The sequence below is a fragment of the Phallusia mammillata genome, chromosome 1 (assembly GCF_965637545.1).
Source record: "Phallusia mammillata chromosome 1, kaPhaMamm4.hap1.1, whole genome shotgun sequence".
In the NCBI taxonomy this organism is placed as follows: domain Eukaryota; kingdom Metazoa; phylum Chordata; class Ascidiacea; order Phlebobranchia; family Ascidiidae; genus Phallusia; species Phallusia mammillata.
This window is the reverse complement of record NC_137252.1, coordinates 22,189,299-22,207,678: the sequence shown is the minus strand read 5'-3', so window position 1 is coordinate 22,207,678 and position 18,380 is coordinate 22,189,299. Positions and strand designations below refer to the sequence as shown.

The window sequence follows — 18,380 nt, the reverse complement described above, 5'->3', positions numbered from 1 at the left end:
TTTTGTCGTTGCTATTAAGTCCTAGAAATTAAATACTACAATGGCGTATTTTTGTAATACAATGTTAACGTAGTGTAAAGATGTTTTTTTCAAAGGGTACTTTTGGATAGAACACACAAGCCAATCTCATCAAGTAATAGTCGCGCTGTGACGTTTCAAATAGGTACAGTACTCTAGCTTATACATTTTCAATTGACCATCTAAATTTATTTTGCAAGTAAAATGTCTGGTTTTTGAAAATGCTGAACAATCGTCTGGAAAACAACTTTTAGTGAGCCTTTGCATTTTATCTACCATTTGTAAACCAAACAGACATGAAACAAAACACCAAGATGTTTTAGTCTTTCAAACTGTGATGTATGTATTTACCGCTAGATGTCGTCCCTGAGTTATGACGTCACGTTTTGTATATAACCGTGTACCGCGTCTTAAACGTGGCATACTGGCAGTCAATACAGGTAACCGCTTAAAGGTGTGTGCGTTCATGACATGGTGTCAGAAGTGGTTTTTCAAATAAAATGGAAGGTTCGTTCTCACTGCCGGAAGCTATGCAATGGAGTGGCAATGTGTCACAAAACTGGGTTAAGTTTATTAGGGGATTTAGGCTTTATTTGACAGCTGTTGGTTATGACGGAAAGGCTGCAAAAGTTAAAACATCTATTTGCTCCACGTGTTGGGAGAGCAAGGTCAAACCATCCACTCAACATTTAAATTTGAAGAAGGACAAGAAATGCACTTTGAAACTGTGGTCAATGCCTTCGAAAGCTACTGTTGTCCGAGGAAGAATATCACCAGCGAGCGATACAGGTTTTTTTCTAGAAATCAAAATGATGGTGAAAGAATAGATGTTTTTATAACCGATTTAAAAAAAACTGTCTAAAAGCTGTGATTTCGGTGAACTTTGCGACCCATTAATCCGAGACAAAATTATTATTGGTATCAAGTGTGATCAACTTCGTCAAAGTTTGCTGCGGGAAGAGGAACTAACGCTTGAAAAAGCTATTAAAATGTGCATAACAAACGAAACAGTAAGATCGCAAATGACAATGTTTCGATCAACAAATTCTACAAGTTTTAGCTTGGATGCTGTTCAACGCGAACCACGTGGTAATCAATTACCAGCGCCTCGAGTTTGAAGATTCTGTGCCTTGCGACATGAAGTCAGAGTGTGTCCTGCCTGGGGAAGGCGATGCTTGAAGTGTGGTGGAAGAAACCACTTCGCTCGATGTTGCAGTGCAGCTAATCACCCGCAAGCGCAACGCGCGGATACAATTCAGACGTACAACATGCAATCTGTAAGTACTACTAGTTCACCAAAAGATTGGCTTGTTGACATTTTTGTGCTTTCATGTACACTTCGTTTTAAGATAGACACGGGAGCCCAAGTAAATATTTTGTCACGAAATGATTTTCAAAAACTTCAGGGACGTCCATATGTTTCTTCTACTAATATTCGATTGATCTCATATACTGGCCACCATATTCCAGTTTGTGGGACAATTAGTTTAACACTTCAATACAGAGAGCAATCATTTACTCTACCATTTGTTGTTGTGGAGATTAATGCATTGCCTATTATAGAATTAAATGGAGCAGTAACTCTTGGCCTAATAAATAAACTGGAACCGATTGTCAGTGACGAACAAAATTTGCTGTCCAGCTTTTCAGATTTATTTCAAGGGTTGGCTTGTGTTCCAGGTTGTCACCGAATAAAGACCGATAGCAGAGTTTGTCCCGTAGTCCGTCCCAGCAGAAAAATTCCATTTGCACTCAAAAACAAACTACAACAGGAGCTACAAAGAATGAAAAGCATCCAAGTAATCAAAAGAATAGAAGAACCAACTAAGTGGGTGAACTCTCTTGTAATAGTAGAAAAGAAAAACGGAAAACTAAGAGTTTGCTTAGATCCGCGAGATTTAAATAAAGCAATTTTGCGTGAGCATTTCTGTCTTCCGACTAAAGAAGAAATTATTAGTCAATTTTCAAATGCTAAAGTATTTTCTAAACTCGACGCTTTGTCTGGGTTTTGGCAAGTAAAGTTGGATGAAGATAGTTCTAAGCTTTGTACGTTTAACACTCCGTTTGGACGGTATAGATTTTTGCGCATGCCGTTCGGCATTTGTTCTGCGCCAGAAGTGTTTCACAAGTTGGTGTACATGATGTTTGAACACATGAACGGCGTTGTAACGTCTATGGACGATATTGTGGTTTGGGGTTCAACTAAGCAGGAACATGACATGAGGCTTAAAAATGTGTTAACGGTTTTGCAACGCAATAATCTGAAACTCAATAAGGAAAAATGTGTGTTCGGTGTAGACAAGATTACTTTTCTTGGTGATGTTGTTAGTGCTTCAGGTGTTCAACCTGATCCAAATAAAGTTCATGCAATAGAGCAACTAAAGCGTCCTCAGTCTAAGGGTGACTTGCTGAAGTTTTTGGGAATGGTCACGTACCTAGGTCGTTTCATTTCCGACTTGTCTACTAAAACATCTTCTTTGCGTTTGTTATTGCATAAACGGAGCAACTGGGAGTGGACACAAGCACACGAAATGGAATGGAGGAATTTAAAACGGCTGGTCACAACTGCCCCAGTACTTCGGTTTTTCGACCCCAAGAAATCGATCAAAATTTTGGCAGACGCATCTAAACATGGACTTGGAGCTGTAATTTTGCAACAGCATGACAACATGTGGCAGCCAGTGGCTTATGCGGCAAGAGCTTTAACAACCGCTGAAACAAAGTATGCACAAATTGAAAAGGAATTGCTTGCTATCACCTTTGCATGTGAAAGATTTTATCAGTATGTTTATGGTCAGAAATTTGTGGTAGAAACTGATCACAAACCTCTCATAGCGTTGTTTCTCAAGGAGTTAAATAACTGTCCGTTGCGCATTCAACGTCTAATGATCCGGTTGCAAAGATTTCATTTCACCGCAGAGTTTACTCCAGGTAAATTCATGCACACAGCTGATTTGTTATCAAGATGTGTGGAGAACAGTGTGTCCGCAATCGCTTTCTTGTAATAGTGTATGTGAATATGTAGATCTAATTGTATCCGCTATTGCTTGTATGCCATTAGTTAAACAAAAGTTACAAAGTAAAACCATATGTGACGAACAGTTGCAAATTGTAATGCGTCTTGTAAATAATGGTTGGCCTTTACATAACCGTGCTTGTCCTGTTTTAGCAAAACCCTTTTGGGATGTCAAAAATGAACTTTCTGTTGTTGATTTTTGTTTCGTGGATCTCGAATAGTTGTTCCAATGTCTATGCGCAGTTATTTTTTAGAACGTGTGCATGAAGGCCATTTGGGTGAAGTAAAATGCAAAGGACGAGCTCGGGAAAGTATATTGGCCTGGGTTATCCAACGACATATCTGGTTTGGTTTCTTCCTGTGCCATTTGTGCAAAATTCAGGTCACAGCAACAACGCCAACCGTTAGAACCTCACCAAGCTCCTTCTTATCCGTTTCAGAAAGTGGCAACTGACCTGTTCTATTGGAACCGAAAAATGTTTTTGGTAACAGTGGACTACTACTCCGGATATCCAGAAGTAACCCCGTTGACTACAACTTCTGCGGCGTCTGTTATAAGTGGTTTGAAAACTATTTTTTCCAGGTTTGGAATTCCCGAAACTGTTATTAGTGATAACGGTCCTCAGTTTTCTAGTGAGGAGTTTGCAAAATTTGCCGAGGAATGGGGCTTTGTTCATTTAACCTCGAGTCCACATTATCCACGATCTAACGGACTGGCTGAGAGTAGTGTCCAGACAACGAAGCAACTACTTAAAAAAGCTCACGCCAGTGTACAGGATTTTAACAAAAGTTTGTTAATATTTAGGAGTGCTCCTCTCCTTTGCGGAAAATCACCTGCACAGCTTCTCATGGGTCGGCAAATCAGACACACGATGCCCCTGGATATCGAAACGTTAAAAAGTTCAACTTGCCGTCCGTTTGGAAAAGAAAGAAAACAACAAAAGAAGTATTATGACAGGGGAACAAGTATCGGCGTAATCGTGTTCATTTACGTCCATTGAATGTTATTGTGAATCCTTACCCTTCGAGACGTCAGTTAAGTTCGATTTAAACGAAGGGAAGTTGTGATGTATGTATTTACCGCTAGATGTCGTCCCTGAGTTATGACGTCACTATTCGTATATAACCGTGTACCGCGTCTTAAACGTGGCATACTGGCAGTCAATACAGGTAACCGCGTAAAGGTGTGTGCGTTCATGACACAAACGTTCTGATGAATTCTTAAATTTCAACCGTTAAATGGCGCTAAAGTAACAATAGTTTACAAGTATTAAAAAAATACAAACTTCAACTTAATAAAGGCTCAGACAAGAATGGAAAAAAGGCGAATGAAACTCAAAGTAATTTTTAAATCTGAAAAACGCTATGCATGGAAAAGTCCATCGAATAATTGATATTAGACGATAACACTGGTCCCGGTAAAAAACAAAATATCATTTTAGAGGAGTTGGTGGAATTTTATGAACGTCTTTATCAAAAGCACTGACACCCGTTATACGGTAACAGAAGTGACATCACGTCTCATGTAATAACTTTAGATGCTTTTTTATAATATGTGTCAATCTAAATTGGATTGAACCACGGTTTTGTGACCAAAGCGTGAAAAAACTTTCGCAGAAAACGAAGCAAAACAACGTACGAAAACAATATCTGCCAGTCAAGCAAAACAACCAGCTGACACATGTACAGTTGATAAATAATAAACTTTGCATAGTCATACCAATTCGTGTTTCAACAAGGCGACTAAGATATGAACGTCTAGATAGCTTTTTTGGTAATAAGCGTTGGAATTTGGTACTTGCTCCCTAATAGGAGGATTAACCATGAACATTTTCTAACCTACTATATTCCATGGCCCTCAAAAAGACTCATTTTAGTATTTATTGTACACATCCCGCGTAGTAAATTCAAAACACCAAAAAGCAATAATTCAAAGTAGGAATCGAAGACCCAACATCTATAAATGTTTGATTACTCTTGTTTCTTTTCACCAGAGTTTGACTGACTGTCGAGACACGATTTCATCATTTTGCCATGTGCATACATTTGTATGTACGGGTTTAAAGAAGATCCAAACTTTGGCCACAACTGCGATAAAAAACAAACAATTCCCGATAAAAAACTTTAAGATATTAAAAGCGTGTGGAGAAATAAAAAACTGAGTCTTTAGGAAATATAACAAATAGCTTACATTCTAAGCTATAAGATTTACAAATCACAAAAAAGTGCGCATTTTGATGCCGATCGTAAACCCAAAATGCAAGAACGATATAAGTACCCCACCAAGTGATCCACTTTGAAAGTTTTCGACATACCTTAATCCAAACAGTGTGAAAACAGTACATCCCAAAAACTGTTGTCTGGGTGCATAGATTAAATGGAACATACGTCAAAACGTATGCGACGGGAATCAATATCACTTTCTGAAAAAAGAATCCACAACCCAAATAAACAAACATGCTGATATGTGTTTAAATACCTGTTGAAAAACAGCTGGTGATATATGCATAGTCATATTCAAACGGTCTTAGGCCATTGTATTTTTCCTGGATTAAGTTAACGTTAAAATAGTGCGTCTGTTGGTATTCCATAATACTGTGTATGCCTATTAAGTTCTATTCAATATTTTATTCTTTAGAGTGTCTCATTTTAAAAACTTTTGTAGGATTTAATATTCATGCACTTAGTGCATGAAGCACAAAACTGCTACTTAACAGTCCGCAACTTACTACGCACAGAAATCCCTGTGCTTACCTTTGTTACACCACGGAGAAGATAGCAGCAATAAATGTTGCTGATCAACGGGAGAATCACAAAACTGAGTGTCAGTATCGATAGTATTTGTTTGGAGTAGCTAAAAACATCAAGTTGTCACAAAAAAGCAGATAATTGAAGTAGCCAAAAATAAACCTCTATCTTAGATAAATTAAATACTAGGTTTTTACTGTTATTAAGTATGGCATCATAATTTCGCAAAAAGACGTCGAATGCATTTGTACGTAGTTGGGTACGAACAGGCTTTGTAGGCTATACACGCTTACTTATAAAAGGGTTTTAACTATGATGTGCGTGCTATGGTGTTCGCATTTGTATAAACAAGGTGAACGGTTTCCGAATCAACCAAATAATCACAATTATTATGAAAACAGAGGTAAATTAGAAATCCTTACAAGGTTCGGGTTTCTATGCTCATAAAACAAGCCATTGTATTTGGGGTGACTTGAATTGGCTTCTCTGCCCACAGTAAAGCAGCAGCTCCAGCATTGGTAAGCAGCCAGACGACGATGACGGTTGTCCAATTGCTTTTGAACGCTGCAAATAATAATGTTCGTAAAGCATGGACTGGTCTTGACTATTTTACTGTTGTAATTCACTTTTTGCGCAAGGAAAGACCTATTTTATACTGCCTAATGTCCGTAACAAAGTTTAGTTTATGATAATTTGCAATTATCACTAGAATAAACGACCATTTAAAATTCGCTTTCAGTTGTTAAATGCAACTAGGGTGGTCATTGCATCGCATATGGGCTTAATACACCAACGTACAGTGATGAGTCACCATTGATGCATCCACCGTAATTTGATCACCTCTGTATTGTTTATGATTAGAGATTGTTTCATAAATAATACGACTTTTTGTCCGCGAAGATTTCTAACACGAAAACATAACAACCCATTTTATTAAAAAATGCACAGTTCATTAAAATTGATTTCTTGCACATTAAAAATCACCGCGCTAGATGGTGTGAGCTGTTTATGACGCCTGTGAATAAAATATTACTTTTTAAATGTTTTTTTTTAGTAACAAACAAATTTTTCTGCGGCACAAAGAGTGGTTTAGAAAATATTACTGTTGCATTTATAAATGAACACCATGCAAAACTGTTTGCGCAAACATCAAAAACTCACGTATTGTATCCCTTATTTTCTCGAGTTTGACTCGTTCCCACAAAAGTGCGGCATTGCACACTGAACTGGCCAAACTGGAGAATGCCAGAAAGAAGTGAATCTGAAAAAAAAACAGAAACAAAATTTCTTGTTTTCCAAAGTATGAGTAAAACGTCAAAATGTTTCACTCGCTAATGCTACTGAAATGTCGCAACACAAAAATGAAAGTTAAATTAACAATCATGTTGCTTGGACAAGTTTTCAGATTTGCGACATTGTTTCCGACCAAGCACATGGGCAGTGACGTAAATCTGCTAAACGATTACCTACCTGACATCCAAGTTGTCCGTACGGCCACTGTCTGTTGAAACAAGCCACTGCTACCATCGCTGTGTGCATAGTAAACGTAAGTTCAGAGACTCCAAGTAGAAGAAACCATGGAGATGAGCGCTGGTTCTTTCGTAATGTTTTGAACACTTGAAAGTATCCGAACACTGAAAGTATGGCTGTAAAAAAGTTTGCGGATGCTAAATGGTTGAAAAAATAAGTGCAGCATTTGTAAAAGGAGAAGTTAACTGATGAGCATTTACAATAATCATTGTCGGTAAGGTTTATGCAACCAGCTATTTGTTTTAGTAAAGCAAAATGGCCTTTTTCGTGGCCTCAAACATTTATTGGTTATAACCAGTGGTGGGATTCAGCCGATTCGCACCGGTTCTATAGAACCGTCTCACGAAATGTCATGAGATTAGCGAACCGGTTAGCATTACTGGTTACTGTCCATGGACTTTTTGTAACAGAACCGGCTGACACAAAAATTTGAATCCCACCACTGGTTATAACGTTGGGAATGTAGGCAAAAATATCTTTGATTGAGTAACAAAATGCATATTTTCGGTTGATTTAATCGAATTATCCGATAGTATACGGTCTTTGAGTAACAAACCACCCTACAAATGCGTACTGCTAAACGACTAAGTTAATTGCAAACATAAAGCTATGACGTTCTGAATGGCCTGAAGCCCTAAAAGAAGCAACCCAAACTATTGTTTCGCGCTGCTATTATTTTCACCCGTCTTGTGGTTTATGTGATTGCAAACAAATTAGTAATGTACACTATTCCCAAGTTTTAATGTCGCTTGTGACAGAAATCATACTCACTAGCTAAACTGGTGACAAAACAAACTAGTTGAAAGTCGCTTTCTTCAGTCAGTTTCATATTGAATTAATACTGCTAATTTATTTTTAAGTTTTTTTCAAAGGTTTAACAACTAGACTTAAGTCTGAAAAATTGAATACACGTGATTAGACGTTTAAAGGCAAAGGTAACATGGTCGGCAATCGCAATTGCGTGTCTGACAGTTTACCTTTTCTAAATAAAAACACGCATTACTACAATAAATTGCTAATAACCCTGCCATACATTGCATCTTTAAACACTGAATTTCGTTTTTTTAATCACTGAAAAGCGTCTTTGCGTACGTTGTCTCTTCCGCTTTATTTCCTATTTTAAAATTCGTGACATTTCTCAGTGACGCATAATTTGTATGTGTCTAACAGCATACGCTTCGGTAACAAAAAGTTGTCGATATTTTCAAAGACTAAACCTTAATATCATAAATTGCCTGAAAATTAAAGGTTAATTAAGACCCTCTCCACAGGTTACAGTTCTTATTTTGTTAAAGTTTTTTTCCATGCCAAAATGTTACAAAGTCCATGTTTCAGTCCATGATAACGCAAAAAATGCGCTTGATGCTGGGTTGTCATAAATTGATATGGTGTAACCAAAGTTTTTGAGCAGGCTTCGAACCAGGCAGCTTTAGTGCAAAAATCCCGATCATTTTTTTACTTTTGATTTTCTTTGCAGTCGGTTGAGCTATTTTTGCTGCGAAGAACATCAGATTCTTTGACACAATACTGAACAGAATCCTTTAGTAAAATTCAAAACAAAGGACTTGTATTATTATAGTAAAAAAGTATAAGTAAAAAAGAATGTCATCACCACTTTTTCACTACAATTATGTAAAACTAAATAGCTTATACCTATAGCTTTGTTCCGAGGTAAAGTAGTTCCCACGGTTCTGTTTAGGACCGATTATATGTTTTTGGACAATATGCTTTTATGTAATTACGCTTGTCATGCGGGAGTCTCGTGGCGAGTTGAAGCGCTTCTGCAAAAGTGGAAACAGCATTATACCCACGTTTTTGCTTAATGCCCTTTTAATTTGAAACATTTAAAACCGAAAATGTAAAAAAACTTTTATCTGGTAGATATTTCGTTTGGTGAAAAACAACATAGCAACACTATTGCAGTAAAACAATCACCAAGCCGGAAATAGCTGCGCAACGTTAAAACGTTATGGAGCGCAAAAGGGGGTCGGGCACAATATAGGTGGATAATGTGTGAAAGCGCTGCAGCTACACCGTGTTAAGGCGTTATGTGACGGGAGCTCGCAAGGAAGTGAATGTGGCGCAGTGAGTATAACACGACTGGGATGGTGGGACCAGTCGAGGGAGCCCTCGAAACTAAACACCCGTGTTAGGGAAAAAGGGTGGGGTTGGACAGGAAAACAAACCACCAAAAGAAACCCGGTTGGATAGTTTCAAGCACCGGAAAGAAGAACACACTACAAATCCCCAGTCTTCATTAATTGTTAACTTGGACTTATATGAAGTTGATATTATGGATGCAACTGTTTTGGGCAATGATAAAGTCATTTACAGTAAATTATGATACTGGTTTAAACACTTTAACAAATTAAACCAAAAAAGCAAAAAAATAGTAAAGTATTGCACAATTTAAATTCGTATAGCTCGTTGTCAGCTCAGCCTTTTCCAAAGCATGACAGAAGATATGGTTCAATGTATGATTTTCCTGCAACAACAAACACGCAGCAGCAGGTAACTGGATCTAGGTCAAAAGCAATGCAATAATTACTAATTAGCAACACATGTTCAAGACTTCACCACTCTAAACAGAAAATGCTGTGTTCAGTAAAAAATCATAAAGTTTAAGCAAGACAAAAAAGACTAGCAGGATACAAACATTTGCACATCAAAACTAGGACCAATCACATTTACCGACAAGCCCTTAAAACTAGTGATGTACCGAATCGGCAAAATTTCGATTCGGCCGAAACCGAATATTCGGCGGTTTTGCCGAATAAATTCGGCCGAATCAACCGAATCATTTATGACGTCACGCTAAGTCGTATCCTACGCGTTTGACATGAAAGCAGAAGTTTATCTACCAGACAATTAGTGCAGAATGGTTGTGTTTCGTCCGTATTTTAGTTCTGTGGGGTTTAACATTGTCCCAAGCACGATTGCCAACCCAACAATGGAAAACTGATTTTTTGTCTGCAGTGGGAAAAGCGTCAATATGTCAAAAAATATAATGATTGACGCGATTTTCGTTGGTACTGAGAAGAAAGGACACGTTTAACGCTTTGAATGGGTGCTCGTAAAAGATTCGGTTTCGGCCGAATCGCAACAAATTATTCGGCCGAAACCGAATCTTTGCAAAAATGACCGATTCGGCCGAATAAATTCGGCAAACCGAATATTCGGTACATCTCTACTTAAAACTAATTTTTAAAGACAGGTGGCTATGTCTGACAGTGAACCTATTGTAGAACCAGTGCAATTCTAAAGTACCACGTACGACCCATGGTATTTTGTTGTTTGGTGCTATTGTGTGTACTTTTGTCACACTACCAAACCAACAATAGCTCTCCGTACGATTGTAAACAAACTTACAGCTGGCTGGCAGACAATCCCCCTGTAAACCAACAGCGCTATCAGGTTTATTTGTTAACGTTTAGCTAGTTTTAGCGTTTTATGTGCTGTCTAGTTCCTACCTGACGTAGGGTACACAGCAAATATTGGCACCGTCGGGCAAAAGGCTTTGTCAGGTTTAAGGGCACAAAATGATTATGTAACTTGGGCTGACGAGTTACTGTTTTAATGATTCTATCTTGTATTATTAAATCATGCACTTTAAAAACTTACCTAGTCAGTGTGCAAGATCAAATACCAACCTTCATTACCAACTACTATGAAATAAGGTATTTTGGTGAAGTGTTACTTTTGTTTAGTACATTGTAGTGGGGCGAACAAGGCGCAGTCAAGAACAAGTTACATAAAAACTGGCTTGGTATTAATTCGTGTTTGAAAACCAACATTGTCAAAATGGAAGGGAAGTCAAGTAGCTGGGATGATTCTCTACCACCGCCAGCACCACCAACATCAACTAGAGAGGAATTGTTGAAGGGCAAGGAAGAACTTATGAAGGCCATGGATGAACATGCAAAGTCGGTTAGTAAGTGTCGAGGACTCATTTTGTAATATCTAGCCATGAAAAAGACATTGACCCTTTTAAATGTGCTTTGCTTGCTATAATTTGGTAGACTGTATTAATCGCGAAGTATTTAGACTTAATTTATGTGCAACTATATTGATTAGTATAACCAAGTTAAAGACTTGTTTCACTTAAACGTTACCTGAACAAATAGTAGGGTTAACTTAGACCAAAAATCTAACATATTTTTGTACATGTTTGTTTTACACATAGTTTATTTTGTATTTCTAGGCCCATGCACAAGCTGAAAACTGCGATTCGGTTAACGATTTTGCTGTCACTCACCTTCTCTCCATAAAACCCGAAATAGTTGCTCAGACAAAAGAAACGGTGTTTAAGCAAGCAGAAAAAAAATAACCACAAGCACACAAAATGCACAATGAAAAAGTCCCGGATGCTGTTGGTGCATATCATGTCTACGTACAGTAGTTTCAGTCTCCTCAATGAAAATTTTATAACGTTTTGCTTTAATTTAATGTTTGTGTGATGTGAATAAACATAAAAAAATAGTAATGGCTAATTCAAAATGGTAATTATATAGAGCCGATGTTACAAGATACTAAGTTTAATCAACACCGTTATTGTTTCTTTTGTTCCTTTTTTTGTCGCCCTTTAACTGAAACTGTACTATTTTTGCGTTTTATGGTACGGACGCTTCAATATACCACGATGACTTACATTTCGTCTGCGTATTTTGCCTCCGTGAATAACGAGTCCCAAAATACCAGGGATACGCTCTGGTGCTTCCCAATAGGCGCGGGATTCCCTACCCGTCACATGCGTTGCGTTGTTGGTAACAAAAGCATCAATTTCTGTCCCTGGCGAAGTTCATATCAGATTACTGAGGAAAGTTAGTGACTCCGCGTCAGTTTTAGCCCACTAAAGTGTTGGATCTTTCAGGCCTATACGAAAAGTATGATTGCGTTATCATGGACCGGAATTCAGCTTATTTTAATGGCTGGGTCTGTTTATGGTAAGTCAGTGAAAGAACTTTTACATGCTTTCAATTTTTTGTAAGTTGTGTAATAGTGAGTTGTTCATTTCCTAGATTTTAAAAAGTATCAAAAAACATTTGTTTTTATATGTTACGATTCAAACGATGACATACCATGTACTATACGTAATTGTGGTCAAAGTTTGCACCATCCAACATAAAGGTTATGTTTATGGTTAGTATTGAAGTAAAAAAAACAATTAATCAAAGAATCATTATTAATAAATAACAAGGTCAAAGTAAGCTATACCTTTCATCAAGTATTGAAATGTTCACGTATATTTTCAATATCCGTGCAACAACGTTTTCTTAAGGCAAAATTTTACCCTTATTAAAACGCAGCTTTGCGAATTTTGTTTCACTTCACGTTACTGCGACCAAACAATGTCATAAAGATCCATGCAAACATTCTCGTACAAAAAACACTTGTTCTGGGATTTTAGGAGCTTGATAAAAAGCTTCACTTATAGCCTGTTACGTCACAGGGCGCAGTTTATGGTGTTGTAGTTTGCAATTATTTGCTTGAGTGCTTCCAGATTTTGGTCTTGAATTGGGGCCGTTTAAGTTGTTTCTTCAATAAGTTTGCTTACTTAATTGTACTCAAGCAGTTCAAAAGTTCTCATACTATAGTGAAACGCACTTAACTGAGCTGTTTAAATTTCTTTTACTTATTCTTTTCATTTGTGCCAACAATAGCGTTTTCGAAAATATATTCTGTTACAACAGCTCAAACCATGGATAGACATACAAACGGTATAAAATATAGCTGAGACAAAAATGACAGCCTTTGTCTTTTTAGGGACAAACTGTGGGATTTTCGAATGTGACGAAGGAGAATACTGTTGTAGTAGGTTTTTTCAGCGCTGTTATTCAAACCGACAAGAAGATCTACGCTGTCGGTTGATTGTCTACAATGGAAGATTGAGGTGGGTTACCTATTATTTTAAACTGTATTTTTTTGTTTCCATGGGCATTTTGTTAGGACTGCTTTACGGTAACCTAACAATGTTCATGCCTCTTTATTATAATCTATAAAAGCCTTGAAATCTTTTATTTTTTTACACTTTACATTTCCATATTATAGTTACTCAGTATTTGTAACTTTGTGATTGTGTTTTTGTCATAAAAATTATATCTTTTGTTCCAGACTTAGGTCCACCCCACACAAAAAATTCTTATTTTTTGCACAAGAATATTATTGCAAAATTCGACGTGTTTTGCTAACTTTTATTTTGCTTTACAGTTTTTGGCAAATTGTTGCAATATGCATCTCAATTGTTTTTGTCTTTTCGTGCCTTTGTGGCTTGTTCAAATGTTGGATGATTAAAAAAAGAAAAAACAATTCAAGTAAGTATAAGCAAAAATTATATTGATTAAACGAAGTGTTTGAAAATAAAAACAGTTGAACAATTACGTTAAGGTGTTTAACTACTTTTTTGTTTTACTGTAACAATTACGTTTTAAACTACATTTTCCACTTTAATTGTTTAACGGCACTACAAAGTTTACGAAACAAAAAGAACATATAGAATCAACTAAACACATGTACGAGTTACCCTGAAAATAAGTCGGGCTATCTTATAGATTACAGACTTAAATACAGTTTCACAGAAAACAAAGGGAAAACAGCGTTTGTCGTATTTATGTATCTTTTCTAGGATCAAGTCGTTCGACAGGCAATATTTCATCGGTCCCTACAATCCAAAGACCAGTGCATTCTCCAAACATAATCAATCAACCTCTTCCACAACCAAATCAAATCCACTTTACAGCTGATCCACCAACGTATTCGTCAATGGGCATTTATCAACAACCAGTCCCTCTAACACCACCGCCACCAGCGTACAACCAGCAGGAAAAAGATGAAGTTAATCCACCAAACTACAATGACTTGTACAAAAGCTCAGCCACCTAAAACTGTCTAAAAATATATCCTTTTGTCTGCTTTGCCTTTCTGAATGTTTTCTGTACATAAATTTCCAACCCGTTATAGGGGTGGCAGAGCAGAACGGGGATTATAGAAGTATAACATGATGCACCCCAAAACTGTTTACTATTTTTTTCCTCCCAGAAAATATGCAAACGGAAATGCTGATAATTACTGTTGGTCTATTTTTTATTTTCGCAACTGATGCACTTTAAAGGAATAGATTTTTGTAAATATGGTGCTTGTGTCCTGGTTTGCAGAGTAAAAAGAATTACCAGACGTCCGGAATTTCCAGAAAAGGACTGACATTTGAGCATAAATATGTGTTCGGAAATGATTTGAAAAAATAAATTTTACGTCGAGTATAGTTTAGGGTTTAGGCAGAGTTTTTTTGAACAACCAGTCTCATTAGGGCCTAATTACATTATCATTCCGTGTCCGCATTTTTTTTAAATGTAAATTATTTATCCCAAAAGCAAGTTGCTAGACATAACCGAATGCCCAACTGCCCCAAACAGGCCTTGTTTAGGCTATTCTATTGTTGTCCATTCTGTATGTCTTCGAAATTATAAACCTGTCGTTTGTCAATCAAACTTTCGGGCCTAAACAGGCTTCTTGAAAACGGTTGGAGCTTCGTGCCCGCTAACAAATCTTGTCTACACTGCAGTACTTTACAAAGCGGCTAATATAACCCCACAACAAAACCATAACGCATTTATAGGCGCTGCCCGCCCACCATGGATAAAAATAACACAAAGAAACAACTGATTCTGGTTAGGAAGCGCTGTTGCTTCGTCAATTATTCTTACAGATAATTCACTATTTAATCAGTGATCGTCGACAGAAGATGCCTACTATTTACGGGAAAGATCCTGTAATAAACACTAAATGCCACAAAGAAACAACGGACAACTTACCACATAAGGTATATACACAGCGTTTTATGATGTTTAAAGTGCGGATTTTGATGCATGTGACATGCAGATGAAACAAGTGTTTAGGAAAGTTTGGTTTCGCTAACGGTAGCCTGCATATAGAAAGTGTCTGGTATATTGGACACTAGAATATGGTAACTCTATCACGCTACAAACAGCCTAACCATCTCCTGGAGGCCAAGGATCTGCTTAATTTTAATTTACTTTGTTATTATTAGTTATTGCCGTGAATTAATGGTAATTGCCGCCGATTTTCTCTGTATCTAGCTTTTAATAAAAAGGAGGGATAGGCTACATTATTAAACACAAATCCAAAACGCCCATGCGGTCGCGAAGACGAGTTTGTGCGGCCGTGACTCGTATATGTTGAAACACATGTACTGGCGGCTGTGAAATAACTAAAACTATTTTGCTAAATATTTTGATTTTCAAACTGCTTTGAACAGATTTCAAAGCACTGGAAAAAAAATTACCAGCCTAGTGACCACATGCGCCAGACTTTTTATACGGTATTGTGTGCCATCAATGCATAAATACAGGCACCGTTTCGTCACAATACGGCTTATGACATCATAACTAGTTAGCGCTGATGGCCAGACTGTTCAGCTTAATCTATGCACCAAGTTAGAAATTATTAATCTGCGTCAACAGTGATATACACCGTAATTTAATAATTAATAAATTTTGTCACCTTGTTTAAGCTTTGAAGTCACTATAACAACAAATCAATGATACCATACAACAGGAGGCGGGCATGCGAGCGTTTTTTGCACAATGTGCTCGAAAATGTGCAGGTCGAAATGTGCGCACATTTTTCGAAAATGTGCAGGTGCCAAAATGTGCAGGTCAAAATGTGCGCACATTTTTTGAAAATGTGCAGGTGCCAAAATGTGCAGGTCAAAATGTGCGCACATTTTTTTGAAAATGTGCAGGTGCCAAAATGTGCAGGTCAAAATGTGCAGGTGCCAAAATGTGCAGGTCAAAATGTGCAGGTGCCGAAATGTGCAAGTCATAATGTGCAGGTGCCAAAATGTGCAGTCGCTCAAATGAAGTATTGATATTTAACGTCAAACTATTGTTGTGGTCATAAATTGTGCCAAAAATATTAGTTATAAGTTATGACCTATAAATTAAAATCGGATTTAAGAGAAACTTGTAAAAATGCATGTTGTGTTTGTTAGATATGGCAAAGCGTGAAATTATCTAGCATTCAGGAAATAGGAAACACTGTTTTTCAGACTAGATATGTACACGATCGTCACCTCAATCGGTTTGACTTTATTGTTTTTAATTTAAGGCCTGTTAGCTTGTAGCCTGCCCAGCTTCTATAGATTTTACAATTAGACAATAGTATACTCATATGACAGTCCAGCTATTGTTTCCGTCACGCTTGATTAACACTACACGCTTGTCGGATGCTTGCATTGAGTTTGGTGCTTTAAGAGCAAGCAAATGACAAAGCTGGGCTTGTATGGTCAGATTTATGCATCTACCCTGTATAATGTTACTACGTGGTTGTGATTGTGCTGTTGGAGAGTATTTAATGTACGTTTTATCTTTTTAGTACTTCTTTAAACGCTTTGAAGTGATTTTACCTAACATATTAAAGGGTGCATAAAGTTTATTACTAATTGATTTAAAGTCTGGTAAAAATAGAACTTTCCTAACTGGCTGTATCTTTGAACTGATGTTCAACGACTTTGGCCTCGACCAGGAACTCTGGACAGACGAAAGGTCAAGCTTGAACAAAGATCATGTTTTTTTCCAAAGTTACTCATTTTAAACTGTCAACAAAGGGTAAATTTTGTGAATCAAAAATTAAGTTTATTTGAAGAAAAATTCAAGGCACCAAAACAATTGCTAGACATCATAACCACCAAGGAAACTGGTGCAGAAAACACAAGTCAAATTGCTATGATAAGTAACAAAGAGTTAGACACAACAGAGTATTTATGAGGATATGTTTTTTCAAGGCAAAAAACTAGTTTACGGAAGTTATCAAAATTGTCAGCATGTTGTCAACCATGCGACCACAGGGCCAGCTGATTTCTTTAGTGGAGCCAAAGTCTGGAGGTCTCGCTTATCCTTTTATGAGTTACTGCAACTTTTACAAAGTGCGTAAATGCCTGACAGGATGTTTACGGCCAGCCAACAAGCTAGATTTTTACTGCATTGCAAAAGTTACACTGATCCTCACAGAGTTTCCAAAAAAGACATATGTGAAATTCTAGAAGTTGCTGGACTACCATATGAGTATACTGTTATTAAACTCAAAACCAAGTCAAAGACCCAGCTGTCCAGTGATTTTTATTCAATGAAACAAATGAATTATTAGAAAGTTTTCCATCCTTTGGGTTATACTGCACAAAAGGACTATATATGTGTCTTTGGAAGAAACTCAAATGACAACATTCAAAAAGAAAAGGACAACCACACAGTTGCCCAACTTAATGTTTGACATTTTTTATTTCTTTGAGGCTCATTTACATGACATAACTTGGTATATGGGTATTTAATTAGGTTAATTTTGAAACCCACACAAATACTTGATGTGATGCCCTAATTTTAAGTTTGCTAAAACATTCATGTTATTGCTTCTGACTTGCTATTGTGTGGACCAGATGGCTAAAAAGACCTACTGTAGGAATATCATAATACACCAAAATATCATTAGATGCTTTTGCAAAATTTGTAATTGTTTCCTGACTAATATACAGAAACTAGATGATTGCCATTATGAACGAAAAAGGTGTATGTTTCATGTGGGATTGCAAATAAATAAACAAACTAAACCTGGCGTGAACAATTAGAGAGATAAAGAGACTGAAACAGCCAGAAAGAATATTAGGATAGGGAAAATATTTTTTTGAGACCGCTGTGGGCATTCTGTATTATATTTTTGGTAAAAAATATGTACAATGGTAACAAAACGGGTTTAGAAAAGGATAATACTGAGATGTCATGAAAAAAATGATGGATGTGCAATGCAAAAGTATAAGTTCTCACCATTTATATAGGCATCAGTTATTTACCACTGCATTTGTTTGAAACCACATTGTATTTTCAGTTATTTTTGCCCTGAAGGGTCATATTCTGTTCAGTTAAAAAACTTAATCCACTGCATTTAACAAGAAAAATAACATACCTATATAAGTTAATTGATTTGCACAGAACACTATTTAAAATAAAAATGCAGGGAAAGATATATAATAATTATGTAATTGGGACAAAAAATTGTTTGT

The 18,380-nt window shown here is 36.9% G+C and overlaps 2 protein-coding genes, 1 long non-coding RNA gene and 1 pseudogene across 5 annotated transcripts; 3 read left to right on the top strand and 1 right to left on the bottom strand.

Annotated features, from left to right (window-relative positions):
• The first annotated feature begins 457 nt into the window (after positions 1 to 457).
• Positions 458 to 2,331, top strand: LOC145209106 (uncharacterized; annotated as a pseudogene). The gene is made up of 2 exons (XR_013855008.1): positions 458 to 1,295; positions 1,699 to 2,331. The product of XR_013855008.1 is annotated as an uncharacterized LOC145209106 (transcript).
• A 2,566-nt stretch (positions 2,332 to 4,897) lies between these two features.
• Positions 4,898 to 8,201, bottom strand: LOC145236362 (uncharacterized). The gene is made up of 7 exons (XM_080099651.1): positions 8,084 to 8,201; positions 7,253 to 7,428; positions 6,944 to 7,043; positions 6,205 to 6,346; positions 5,789 to 5,888; positions 5,350 to 5,457; positions 4,898 to 5,122 (listed from the first exon to the last, which is right to left on the bottom strand). Exons 1-7 carry the CDS (start codon positions 8,139 to 8,141, stop codon positions 5,006 to 5,008), a joined length of 801 nt encoding a protein of 266 aa, XP_079955777.1. The 5' UTR covers positions 8,142 to 8,201; the 3' UTR covers positions 4,898 to 5,005.
• Positions 8,202 to 10,684: 2,483 nt separating this feature from the next.
• Positions 10,685 to 11,961, top strand: LOC145209086 (uncharacterized). Of its 2 annotated transcripts, none has more exons than XR_013855003.1 (2): positions 10,685 to 11,235; positions 11,514 to 11,961. It is a non-coding gene; the product is annotated as an uncharacterized LOC145209086 (long non-coding RNA). The 2 variants fall into 2 exon arrangements; XR_013855002.1 differs by having other exon boundaries at positions 10,695 to 11,239.
• Positions 11,962 to 12,003: 42 nt separating this feature from the next.
• Positions 12,004 to 14,444, top strand: LOC145209084 (uncharacterized). Its single transcript, XM_080079331.1, has 4 exons — positions 12,004 to 12,255; positions 13,076 to 13,202; positions 13,520 to 13,623; positions 13,935 to 14,444. Exons 1-4 carry the CDS (start codon positions 12,198 to 12,200, stop codon positions 14,189 to 14,191), a joined length of 546 nt encoding a protein of 181 aa, XP_079935457.1. The 5' UTR covers positions 12,004 to 12,197; the 3' UTR covers positions 14,192 to 14,444.
• Positions 14,445 to 18,380: the final 3,936 nt, after the last annotated feature.

What these genes read in the sequence shown, in the direction of transcription:
- LOC145236362 (XM_080099651.1), bottom strand. Translation starts at nt 8,141, where the DNA reads ATGAAACTGACTGAAGAAAGCGACTTTCAACTAGTTTGTTTTGTCACC. An exon ending in TTTTGTCACCAGTTTAGCTA is followed by an intron (nt 7,429 to 8,083) that starts GTGAGTATGATT and finishes ACTTTTTTACAG; the next exon opens with CCATACTTTCAGTGTTCGGA. An exon ending in ACGGACAACTTGGATGTCAG is followed by an intron (nt 7,044 to 7,252) that starts GTAGGTAATCGT and finishes TTTTTTTTTCAG; the next exon opens with ATTCACTTCTTTCTGGCATT.
- LOC145209084 (XM_080079331.1), top strand. Translation starts at nt 12,198, where the DNA reads ATGATTGCGTTATCATGGACCGGAATTCAGCTTATTTTAATGGCTGGG. An exon ending in AATGGCTGGGTCTGTTTATG is followed by an intron (nt 12,256 to 13,075) that starts GTAAGTCAGTGA and finishes TTGTCTTTTTAG; the next exon opens with GGACAAACTGTGGGATTTTC. An exon ending in GTCTACAATGGAAGATTGAG is followed by an intron (nt 13,203 to 13,519) that starts GTGGGTTACCTA and finishes TTTGCTTTACAG; the next exon opens with TTTTTGGCAAATTGTTGCAA.